The 12,463-nt window shown below is 42.5% G+C and overlaps 2 protein-coding genes across 3 annotated transcripts in view; one reads left to right on the top strand and one right to left on the bottom strand.

Annotated features, from left to right (window-relative positions):
* The window catches only part of Rmdn1 (regulator of microtubule dynamics 1), a 35,019-nt gene extending 34,307 nt beyond the window's left edge, over positions 1-712 (bottom strand). The window contains exon 1 of the mRNA XM_059253909.1: positions 500-712. Coding sequence (XP_059109892.1) covers positions 500-628 — 129 coding nt within the window. The 5' untranslated portion in view covers positions 629-712. The remainder of the gene's footprint in view (positions 1-499) is intronic.
* A 5,461-nt stretch (positions 713-6,173) lies between these two features.
* The window catches only part of Cpne3 (copine 3), a 50,084-nt gene continuing 43,794 nt past the window's right edge, over positions 6,174-12,463 (top strand). Inside the window, exon 1 of one of the 2 annotated variants that reach the window (XM_059253898.1) lies at positions 6,174-6,288. The gene's annotated coding sequence lies outside the window, so the exon portion shown is untranslated. Of the gene's footprint in view, positions 6,293-12,463 lie in introns of both variants that reach the window. The other variant, XM_059253899.1, reaches the window with a different exon arrangement.

The raw sequence follows: 12,463 nt of genomic DNA, 5'->3' as shown, positions 1-12,463 counted from the left end.
GATAATTACTTTAAAAAATAAATTCTCTTATTTATTGAAAATTTCAGAGTTACATCAAAAGCAATTTTGCCCCCGGGTGGTAGGCAAGGGCTGTAACCCTGAGCTTCTTTCTTTTTAACTACTTATTTCGAGACAAAGGCTCATTAAATTGCCCAGACCAGCCTTGAACGGGCTCCATATCCCAAGCTGACCTTGAATTTGCGACCCTCCTGCCTAGTAGCTGGACTACAGCATTGAGCCATCAGGCTGGGCTGAGGTAATAACCTGGGTGCCATCACCCTCGGTGGCTTGGCAGAAAGCGACTTTCTCAACGGTCAAAGTTCTTGCGCCTTCCTGTTCTATTTTCGGACAGGAAGGGCAGGGAGGACAAACACCTCTGCCCCAAGGCCAGCTGTCACGGAGGAGGCTTGCAAGGCCGAAGCTCCGCGAACGTCTAGCCAGGGTGCGGGAACCCCGACGCCCTGCCGAGGGAGAGGGCAGGACCAGGACAGCGGGTTACCTCGGAGCCGAGGACTCCCCGGGCGCCACAGTGCCCACGGCTGCCCCGGGCCCTCGCCAGCTGACAGACGCTCTGGGCGGCTCCGCGCCGCAGACGGAGAAGGCGCCACAGCCGCGGGGACAGCGCCATGACTGACAGCGCCCCAGCCCGCCCGAGCGCGTCCACGGGACTCCACCGAACGGGGCGGGGCGAAAGGCACGACCGGAACCCTGGTCTCCAGCTTCCCGGCCCGCACCTCCGCCACGCCCGCTTCCGGGCCTCGGGTTCCAGAGACCGGAAATAACTCCACGGGTCTGGGGGGGCGGGGGGAGGAGGCGCGGGGGGGGGGGGACGTCACGCATGCGCGCAGCAAGCTCCGGCGAGCGAGAGAGCCCCCCTCTGGCCGGTGGCGGCTGTCTGTTGTAACTTTTGCGAAAGCTGTCCTACCTTTGGCCAAAGTGTAAATTAACAGAGCAGAGCTGAAAGTTCTGAAGTGGACCCCATAATGTATGCATGAAGGAAAAGGTGATTAAAAGCAGTTTTTCTATAATTCTCCAAAAGTAAAGTCAATCCTGGCACTTACGGTCCTTTTTGAAAATAAGTGCTTGAATGAATTAAATTGTCCCACATAAGGAGGACAGTGGAAATCCACAGACTGGAGGTGGTGGAAGCTAAAGTTGGGGAGCCTACCGAGAAGAGAAGGAAAGGAAAGGCCCACCAAGTCTGAGTCAAGAATAGTAGGAAGAGGAGGAATCCTACCATAGCCAGACATTCAGAGTGCTTGCCTTAGCTTGCATGAGGTCCTGGGTTCAATTCCCAGCACTGCATAAGACTAGAGTGGTAGCACATGCCTATAATGCCAGCGCTGGAGAGGTGGACATATAACCACGAGTTCAAGACCATCCTCGGTTACATACCGAGTTGGGTGCTAGCTTGAAATCTGGAAGACCATGTCTCAATAAAGAAAAAAAGAAGTTGATTGTTGAAATCCCAGCACTATTTTATCTTGAATTTAAGGACAGCCTGGGCTACTCGGTGAATACCAGTCTAGCCTGAAATACAGAATATGACTGTTAGACGCTGCATTTTAAAAATGCAGACAGATAACTATCCCAGTGCTTTCCTGAGTGGTTATATCCTAGAGATGGCAAAAAATAAAATTATAATTTAACTTACATTTATTGCCTTAAATTATTTAGATCCCTGTTTACTAAAGGTGCTATGTGGTGCTGAGACCTTTCATGTCATTTAATCGTTATGTCATTAAATTATCTCATTTAATCATCACTAGATATAGATAGTTTCTACATTTTATAAATGAGAAGACGTGTGCTTCAGCAAGAGTTTGAATTCCCCAGAGTCACTCATGCCCAGGAAAAAAAATCGAGAGAACTGGTATTCAAACCAGGTTTCACAGCTGCAAAGACATAAGACGTTGCCTTTTCTATTACAACATGCTTATGTCAGTAATAATGGAGAAATATGCCTGCAAGATTTCTCTAAACTGTGGCAAATCTACAAGACACATTCTGTTTGGTGTGTGTGTGTGTGTGTGTGTGTGTGTGTGTGTGTGTGTGTGTGTGTGTGTGTAGGAGAGAGAGAGAGAGAGAGAGGAAATGAGAATGAATATTTCTTGGAATTAGAACTGGAGTTACAAGGGGTAACTTCTGAGCCATCTCTTTTGTCCCCACATTCTAGTTCTTATTCCAAACTTTATTGTATTGGTCTCTAGTTGTCTGGGAAATCAACTATAATTTTATGATAATAGCAACTCATGTATATATGCCACAACATCATGCACTATTTAATAAATATATAAAATTTTATTTGCCAATTTTCATGTTAAATAAATGATAAAAATACATTATATTGAAAATATGTATGTCCTTCTCAACTTCTGTTGAATCCTTTTATGTATCTCTACTTCCAGCTAGTTCAATATTGCTAAATAATATGTTTATACACCATTAGAGGCCATGCTCATGCTGAAATTCCAATTCTGATGTTTCAGCTACAATGAATTCTGGGTTTATTGTGTTGTTGTGAATAAACCCAGGGCTTTGTACATGTTAGGCAAGGGCTCTGGTTATAGAGCGTGCATGGCCTTACCCAAAATATATTTCATTGGTTATACTTGTGCTGAAAAACTTGTTTACCTGAAATTCAGATTTAGTTCAGCATCTTTTCTGGCAACCTTACTTGGTTTTCTATGGTCAGGCATCATCAGTTTAGAGACTAGGGACATAGTTTATGGTAGAGTGCTTGCCTTGCCTGAACGAAACCATAGGTTCAATCTCCTGCACTACCTATTTTCCTGAGTTAACTTCAGTCATTTTTTTTTTTTTTTGGTTTTGGTATTTTTGGCAGAAATGTTATGTGATATATCCTTTTCATCCCTTTGCATACTGAAGCTTTTGATATGATTTTGTCCTATTATAGGCAAGTTAGGATTTTTTTTTTTGTACATGGTTTGAACCCAGGACCTTGCACGTGTGAGATATAATCCCTAGCATGCAATGGGATCTGCTTAAGAAACAGATTTAAAGCACTGGTTCTGTAGCTTGGCGAGAGAATGCTAACGTGTGAGGCCTTGGGTTCGATCCCTGGCCCTGTAAGAAAAGGAAATAAAAGGTAGATCAGACACTTACTGCCCTTCTTAAGTTTGTTATTGGCATACTATCCCGGCACACAGAGACTACACTTTCTGCTATCTTTTCTGTGTCTTTTTGGCTTCATTCCCTGACCCCTCTCCTCTTCCCCCTTCACCACATGCAGCTCAGTAAGTTTCAGCCCACTGTCTTTTTGATGTTACAATGAGCTGCAGGCTTCACTACATGATATTTTCTTTGCCAGTATTCCTTCGTATTCTACTACCAAATAACTTCTTCCTTTCTCCATATGACCAAACTTTCTTACCTGGCTAATTTTAATTTCTCTTTCCTTAAAGAAATGCCTCTTGATTCCTCCTAAATATATTTTAATTTATTAATTCATAATTTCACTTTTACTTTGGTGATTATTTGTTTGTCTGGAGTATATTTTGGAGGAATTGGTAGCATATGCTTTCATTATACTATAATTTCAATTAGTCTGATTTTTTCACTTATAAAAAGACATGACCCAATTTTTCTATTCATTCAGTAAATATGTATTATGTATATATAATGTTAGGTCTCAAACTTCGGACAAATGGCTAACTGAGGTGCCTATTTAACATATCAAAGCAGACTCTGGCCACCAGCTTCTCAGCAACTATTTGTTACTGGGTCATCCTGGCTGGCATACCCCTCCCTGTACCCTAAACACTACAGCTCTGCCCTGTATAATCCAGCCATTTTGGCTATGCCTCTTTCTTGGTCTCCTGGCCTCTCGGCTCCTGGTTTTTCTCCTTTGCTCTTTCATTCTCCCCTACTTTCTCCTCTCATGGCCCTGTTCAGTCTGGACACTTCCAGACACCTCTGGCTGTGTTCTTCACAGCCTTATTGTATCTACAATAAACTTTCTCCTCCACCTATACCTAGGAGCATCAAGTTCTCCTTTTGTTTTTCTTTTTTCTTTTCATTTATGTAATATGCTTCCTACTCTCCTAGTAACAAGAAAAGTAAAAACAGTGTGAAATATTATATGGTGATAAATGCTAACTAGGAAGATGAGGGAGAAAGAGGTATAAATATATTTCTGTGAGGCATTGCAATTTCATTTTATTTCTTTTTTTCCCTTTCAGTGTTAAATATTGTTCATGCTAGGTATTTAGTACTTTATAACAGCACAACTACCTCAGCCAAACTTTCCAATCCTAAATTGGATAATGGCCAGAAAAACCTCACTCAGAACTTTTGAATTAATACCCAAAGAAGTGAGTCACGAAGATCTTTAGGGACAAAGCATTTTGTGCAGAGTAAAATAAACATGCAAAGTCCTGCTCTGGAAAAGCAAATGGAAATCTCATAATCAGCAGGCAAGGAGGAAGTAAGAGATAAAGATCAGTGACAAGGTGGGTGGCCCGCAGTATAGTTTCTCAGTGACACTGTAAGAATTTTGAATGTTTTCTTTGTGTGACTAGGTCAGATCTAATTTACATGGTATGTTGGGTGGGGCCTTCTGTGTTGAGAACAGACTAAAGGGGAGCATGGTTGACCTCCCAGGGGCAACCCCCTTAAAGGAAACTAACTCTCCTTCTCCCAGCAGTTATCAGTTGCCAAAGGTGAGACCCCATGCCCATTGCCCCTCTCCCTGCTGAGATGCTGTCTAACTTGAGCTTTGGCAGGCCTTTTGCATGCTGTCACAATTGCTGTGAGTTCATATGTGAAACTGCCCAGAAAACAGTTTCCTTAGAGTTACTCACTGACCCAGGCCATTCTCCTTGACACTGACCATTCTTTCGTTTCTGCCTTCTTTAATGATCACTGCTGGGTGGGTGGGGGGCGCGGTATGATGGTATGATACAGATATCCCATTTAAGACTGACCTTTCCTTCATCTCTTATTCTCTGTGCTTTGGTTATTTGTGGGACTCTGTGTTAAATAGAAGCTTCTCTGCTGAGTGTTTGAGAGGTGCATTAATCTATGGGTTTAGCAGTAAGTCATTAGGAGTTGGTTTAATACTCTGTCCATTTAGCAGTACTAGGTTCCTGCTTAGGGTCTATGACCTGTCTAGCCGTAGTTCTTGGATAACAGTGCCAGGTGTGAGTTTCATTTTGTGGAGTGGAACTTAAATCCAAACAGAAAGTGGTTGGTTATTCCCATGATATCTCTGCCACTATAGCACAGTGGGGCCTGTCTTTCCAGGCTGGTCATTACTGAAGCTTACAGGGTTCACTGCTGGGTAAGACTGAGATTACTTTTCTCCTCTGGTTGCACACATAACATATTCCATTCTTTGGCTATTTCTATTGAGTGCTTCTTCCCACCCCCTTTTTCTCTTCAGTTTAAGTGAACTAACTTTTGCCAGGTTCATGTAACTGCTGTTCTTTTGTCTTTGTTTATTTTTATCCCATTCTTGTGCATAAGTTTTAAATTTTCATGCAGTAGAAGATGTGACGTTGAGTACCCATCACAATAGGCTTTTAGAGATCAGTACAGTCTGATGACTTTAGGCAAACAGAACAACTACTTATCTACCACATTTCATGTTATTCATTTGTAGCTTTCTCACTTATGAAAAGGTACATGGCACTAAACACATTACAAGGCTTTTGTGATGCTTAAATAAAATTAAGCATGTAAAATGACTCAGGGAGTATGCACACTGAACCCACTCTACAGGATAGTTAAGACTTGGCATTTCATTCTTAAAAATTTTTGTCTGGATCTATTCTCCTTTTTAAAGATTTATTAATTTTATATATGAGTGTTTTGCCTGCATGCATGTATGTGTATATATATTTGCCTGCTACCCTTGGAGGTCAGAAGAGGACATCAGATCCTCAGGAGTTCCAGATGTTTGTGAGCCACAAACCGGGAACTCTGCAAGTGCTCTTAACCTCCGAGTCCCCCAGATCTGATGTTTTAATGTCTAAAGTCAACTACGGATTTTGTGAGAAGTCTTAAAACGTCAGCGGGCGGAAGCTCAGCGAAGAACACGGGAGTGAAATGGGGTGGGGAGCAAGTTCACTACCAAAAGCAAAACTTCGTCTTAGTTCCACCCACAAGCCCCGCCTTGGCCCCCGAGCCGCTCAGGACCCCGCCCACGAGCCCCGCCCCTCTGCGGGCCAGCCCTCAGGTTCCAGTAAAGCCCCTGCTGTCCTGGCCACCTTGCGGTGCTCTCTGCTGGGTCTCCACCCTCACTCGGCTTCACCGGCGACCTCGCACGTGAGTGCGTGCCTTTTCCCAGTTCAGGAGCCCTGTGGCCCAGCCCCAGCCTGCAGCCTCCGGGGGAGCCGGCTGGTCCTGGCGGAGGGAATTAGGGCCCGCAGGCTTCGAGCCGCTCGGCCCGCCGGGCCCGGGCGCTGGAAGTGCTCCGCGGGCTTCCGGTGCCCACCCTGGGGGCTCCCCGGGCGTCGCGTGCCGGGTCCGCGGCCAGTCGAGGCTCGGCGCTCGAGGTCAGCCTTGGGCCGCGAGCACCTCCTGGGCCTGCAGCTGGCGCACCTGGACGGCGGGGCCAGGGATCGGCGGGCCCCAGGGAAGGGCAGGGTGGGGCGAAGGCTTTCATGCTCCGAAATCTCGGTCCCGCTCAGCGGGGAGAGATCGGTGAACCAGACGAACCGGTCGTGTCGGGGGGAACGGTGGAGGAGAGACTGCACGGTATGGGAAAAGGTGATACTGAATTCGGTGCAAAACCAGGACTGCGTGAAGTCCTAGCAGCTCCTGCACCTGTACCGGCTTCGAAAGTCTGCCCGGTGCTTCGGGCTCACTGCCGCAGGGCGTGGAGGAAGGGCAGTGGCATTTGTTTTTCACTCAGAAACTTGACAGAGCAAAGTGACCGTTAGTGCTGGACCTAATGCACTTGACGGTGATCTTCCAACTTTTGCTTCTTTCTGTTACCCGTTTGTGGCCGCCTCAGAATAATCAAATAGAGGGTAGGGAGGGTTTAAGAGTAGTAATGGACTGCAGTGATCCACAGCCACTGTGCTAGACAGTTTTTATATATGTTAGCTCACAGTTTAAATGGTGCTATTATCTTTTCCATTCTTCAGGAAACTGGGCTTGACTTACTTTCGCTGTATGTGTGTCAAGTGATAGCATTAGGTTTCGATCCAGGTCTGTATGCTTTTATAGTATAAGATTTATAAATGTAAACGAACATGATTTCATGAGTAAGTTATCTGTCTAGTTATACGTATGTTCTGAGGTGTGTTAGCTGTCTAACGTTTGGGTAGGATACACAACCCTTTAAGATGTGTTTCTACATTTGTAAAATAGATACAGCACTGCTATGTCATAGAGTTGTGAGGATTAAGTAAAATATTTGTAAAGCGTTCAGCAAAGTGTCTGGTACACAAATAATGATAAACTTTATATACTCCTACACATCTTGTCAGACAGTTGTACCCAAATAAAACCTGTTCAGGCCTAGAACACAGGTAGAGGGAAACAGCACAGCTTAGGAAAAGGGAACTGAGAAAAGATGGCATATGATAATAGCTGCAGTGACATTAATGGATTCTCAGGATTAATCTGCTTTTCAAGGCCTTTTTTTTTTTACCTTTGTGACAATTCTTTACGAAGGCAGTTCCTTTTGGCAACAGGACCATGCAAAAGCCCTCTTACTGAGGCAAACTGAATTTCTGGCTTTTACAGATTAAAAGATGCCGTGCACAGAAAGAGAATGAAGTATTCTCTTTCAAAATCTCTTCTGATCTAACCCCAAAAGCTGAGGTTTTAGAATTGGGGGAACAAAAGAATTCATCACCTCTAAAGGCATGTTGCTAGTTGGACATCTCTTCTAATTTTACTTAGAAATGTGAACATTTGTAGACAGTCATCTATAAAATAACTACATGTAAGAAAGCTAACAATTACATATTTTAAGATATTTTATGGGACTGGTGATGTAGCTCATAAGGGAACTTGTCTAGCAAACTGGAGGCCTTGGGCTCAGTCCCCCAACACTGGAATAAACACGTAAAATTAAACAGAATATTTATTATCATTCTTTGCAACAGAATTCCTTTTGCACCATCTGCTCAGACATCCAGTTCATATTGTTCTTATGCCTTGTCAATTCTTCTTCTGCTTTTCTACGTGGTGTTTCTAGCCATCTTCTGTTGCTGTCCCCGGATTTTATCTGTTATTGTTAAACTACCTCTTTCTAAAAATTTCTTTCATCAGTGATTTAAGTATGCTTGGTCGCCAAGTCAAGAAAGAAAATGTTGGCTGAGAAAAATGATGTCATGATATTTTGACCTTTAAATATTCATAACGAGGCTCTATTCTTATCAAGGCATGATCTGTTTTCTAAAAATTTCATTCATCAATGATTTAAGTATGCTTGGTAGTCAAGTCAAGAAAGAAAATGTTGGCTGAGAAAAATAATGTCATGATATTTTGACCTTTAAATATTCATAACGAGGCTCTATTCTTATCAAAGCATGATCTCTGTAATGGATCTTTTAGTAAGAATCAATACCACTTCCATTAGTTCCTGGGTCCTTGAGGAGTCCAAACCATTGCTGCCAAGTCCTTTCTGTTACCTTCATCTTGCAGTCTAACTTCCTTCTAGTGTTTTCTTTATGTTCTTAAATTTGTCTTGTAGGTACTGATGTCTAGGTTAAAACCAAAATGAATGAGGTAGAAGACTTGTAAAAGATTTGTTTAAGAGTTGTCAAGAGTTTAAATAATCACTTATCATAGATTTTATTTAATATTAAGTTTCTCATACTGATAACCAACTGAACTTACTATATATACATTTTGATAAGATTCTGATAACTATGTTTAAACCATACCTGTAGCTATGTTATATACTGGTTTAAATGTATTTGAAGAAGGCTGGGAGTGGGATACTGGGAGGTTTTTTTTTTTTTTTTTTTTTTTTGGAAAGGCTTTTCATTCCATATTTACACACACACAAGGTTAACTGAATGGAATCATAACTTTTAAAAAGACATGAAAATTAGTCAATATTGTGGCCACACTTACCATTTTGTATTAGGTATATAGTACATTAATAGTTCCTCCATGAGAAAGGACTATTACAGTCATTTTAGTAAACTATTTTGAAATACCATCTTATGAAATGGATGCATTATATCTAGTTCCTGTAAAATTAACAAAGCAACAATGTGGGATGTGGGTGCAGCTTCAAGTGTATGATGATACTACTCTGGTGTTCTGTTTTGCTTTGCTCTGTTTGGGCTGGTTTTTTTTTTTTCCTTCCTCCCTTCCTTCCTCCCTCCCTCCCTCCCTCCCTCCCTCCCTTCCTTCCTTCCTTCCTTCCCTTTTTTGGTTTTTTGAGACAGGGTTTCTCAGTGTAGCCCTGGCTGTCCTCTGCCTCCAGAGTGCTGGGATTAAAGGCAAGTGCCAGCACTGCCTGGCTTTTCCTCTCCTCCCCTCCCCTTGCTTTCTTTTTTTCTTTTTTTAAGAGTCTTAGGTAGCCTGGTGGAGCTGGATGATGACCTTCAACTCTTCCCTCCAAACACCAAGTTCTGGGATTACCTGTCCTTACAACCACACCCAAGTACTTCATTACTTTGTAATGCAGCTTTTGTTTTACAATTCCTCTAGACTTTAAGTTGACAATCACTATATGTTAAAATTTACATTTGCAAAGGAGTGGAAGGACTTGAAGAAAGAAAGAAAAGGAAACAGCCAAGCAAAACAGAGCACTAGAGTAGTGTGATGACACTTGAAGCCACACCCACCTTGTTGCTTTGCTAAGTTTACAGGAACTAGACATAGTGCATCCATTTCATACATAGGAGAAAAGGAGTGGAAGTCCCGTTCCATCTGCTTGGGGGTCTTTTTTGGGGAGGGGGGTTCAAGACAGGGTTTCTCTGCATAGACTTAGCTGTGTGGAATTTGCTCTATAGACCAGACAGGCCTCAACTGACAGAAATCCCCGCGTCTCCCTCCCAAGCACCGAGATTAGAGGTGTGCACATTGCCACCACCACCACCACCACTACCAGGCTTTTATCACCAGAAGTAAAAATCTAAACAAATGTTTCCTGATGGTATTGTCAAAAGAAATTTATAAAATATCTAGAAGGTACAGCGCACCTACAATATTTGTTTTCCTTTCCTGCTTTACTTTTCTCCTTAGCCTTTACTACCACGTAACATGCTGTTAATTTTACTTAGCTAGTTTATCTTTATATAGTGTAATCCCATTATTGCAAGAGTCTGTTTTGGTCTGTGTTGATTCCCCAACAACTCAGAATAGTGCCTGGCACAGGGCAGGTGATCCATAGGAATTTGATGAGTGAGTATTGAATAAGTAATAATGTTATTAAATATTAGTGATTGGGAAATGTAAAAGGATTTGCCAGAAAGTTAAAAACAGCTGTGATGTATATGGTAATCAATCATGAAATGAATATTTTTGAAATCAGAAAATATCTAAACATCTTCATAGTTTTGTGCAATATATAATCATTTATTTATGTTAGGAATGCCATAACATGATCTATAACACCATGAATGCTATAAACTTTCAAACTTTGAGAATGAAAGTAGTAGTTGTTTCAGCTTTAAACTGAAGGAATTTGTTTGTTTATTTTGGGGTAAGATCCCAGGCTAGGCTTGAACTCACTTCTTCCTGCTTCAGCCTCCTAAATGCTGGGATCCTGGCATGTAAGACCATCGGCCCTAGAAGAACTTTTCTATCATTGTTCACTATGAACTAGAGAGGCACTATGTGACAAGTGAAATGCTGATCTTATCCAGCAGAATGGTCCCAGTACCCAGCTAAGAAGGGAAGAAAGGGAGCCATATTTAAAAAGCAGGTGTGTAGAGTCAAGACATAGTTCACAAGGCAGTGGGAAGTTCCAGTGGCTCAACATGTGGAGGTAAGGAGCAGTGGAAAGTTCATAGAGAGCTCCAAGCAAAGGGGATTCATAAAGGACTTGAGTTTCAGTAGATCTTATGCCCAAGTACATGTCCACACTTCTGCACAGCTGGCCCACAGCTTTACTGTCTTTACTTACATTGTTGGCAGCTGATTGCCCCGATTTATATTGAAGTAAAGATGAGTTCCATTGTTGGTGTGCATTTTATAGCCAGGTGTGCTCAGATGTTTGTTTCCTAAAGTGAGGTGCCGGCATTGCTTCTTTTAAAACCTCTGTTAATTACTGTTCTCACTGCTGTGACAAAATACTGGACAAAAGCCACTCAAGGTACAGTCCACTGTGGCAAGGAAGACACAGTGGCAGGAATGGGAGGTTGCTGGTCACTTTATACCTGTCCTTAGTCAGAGAGCCCTGGAAGCTGGCACTCCGCTTGCTTTCTACTTTTTATTCAGTCTGGGACCCCAGCTCGTGGAATGGTGTCATTTAGAGTGGATTGTAGAAACTCCTTCATGGCCATGCCTAGAAGCTTGTCTCTGCTGTGGAACAATCCTTTCTACACTACACAAATATGTATCACTTTCATTGGCTAATAAAAAGCTGACAGGCCAGTAGCTGAACAGGAAGTTAGGTGGGAAAGCCAAACTGAGAAGGATGGGAAGAAGGAGGGCGGAGTCAGAGAGATGCCAGTCGGCCACCCAGGAAACAAGACATGCTAGAGGACAGGTAAAGTCACAAGCTATGCTGCAGTACATAGATTAATAGAGTTGGGTTAATTTAAAAGTAAGAGTTAGCTAGTAACTAGCATGAGCTATTGGCTAAGCATTTATAATATAAGCCTCTGAGTGGTTTTTTGGGACTGGGCAATTGGGACAGGAAACATCCGATTACATGTCTCCTAGGTGTTTGTAGATCCTGTCAACTTGCTATTCAGCTAGCCATCAAATTCCCGTGTGGCTGTCTGGTGATCTGCTCCTTCAATGTGTAGCCTGTGACATTTCTAGAATGCATGTACATTGACCAAGGTTAGAATAGTAGCAAACTTCAGAATGTTTATTAAGTAAAAAACTTAATAAATAAGTTTCCTTCTTACTCTGAATCAATCATAGAATATGTTTTAAGGATTTTAGAGAGAATTTAAGGGAGGAGCTTGAGTTAATAGTTCACTTTCTGGTAATAAGGACAAAGTAAAACTATGTGTATTTTTGTTGTTTGTTTTTGGTTTTTCAAGACAAGGTTTCTCTGTGTAACAACCCAGGCTGTGCTGGAACTTACTTTGTAACAGAGATCCACCTGTCTCTGGAATTAAAGGCACAGGCCATCCCAGCCTGGCCCATATGTACTTCTTAAGCTACTGATCCAGTGTTAATACTTTTCTATTAGCTGGCTTTCCTCTGTTCTTCGTGCCCAGGGGCCAGCAGCAGTATCACCATTCAGATTTTACTTCAAGAATTTGGAAACCTTTTTGGGGATGGGGAAGGCATCTCCTGGCCTTGCATATGCTAAAGACATGTTCTACTATTTTGGAAAAAGTGTTTAGAT

The sequence above is a fragment of the Peromyscus eremicus genome, chromosome 2, assembly GCF_949786415.1.
Source record: "Peromyscus eremicus chromosome 2, PerEre_H2_v1, whole genome shotgun sequence".
Lineage (NCBI taxonomy): Eukaryota > Metazoa > Chordata > Mammalia > Rodentia > Cricetidae > Peromyscus > Peromyscus eremicus.
Note: the sequence above shows the minus strand (reverse complement) of the source record. Positions and strands in the feature narration are given on the sequence as shown.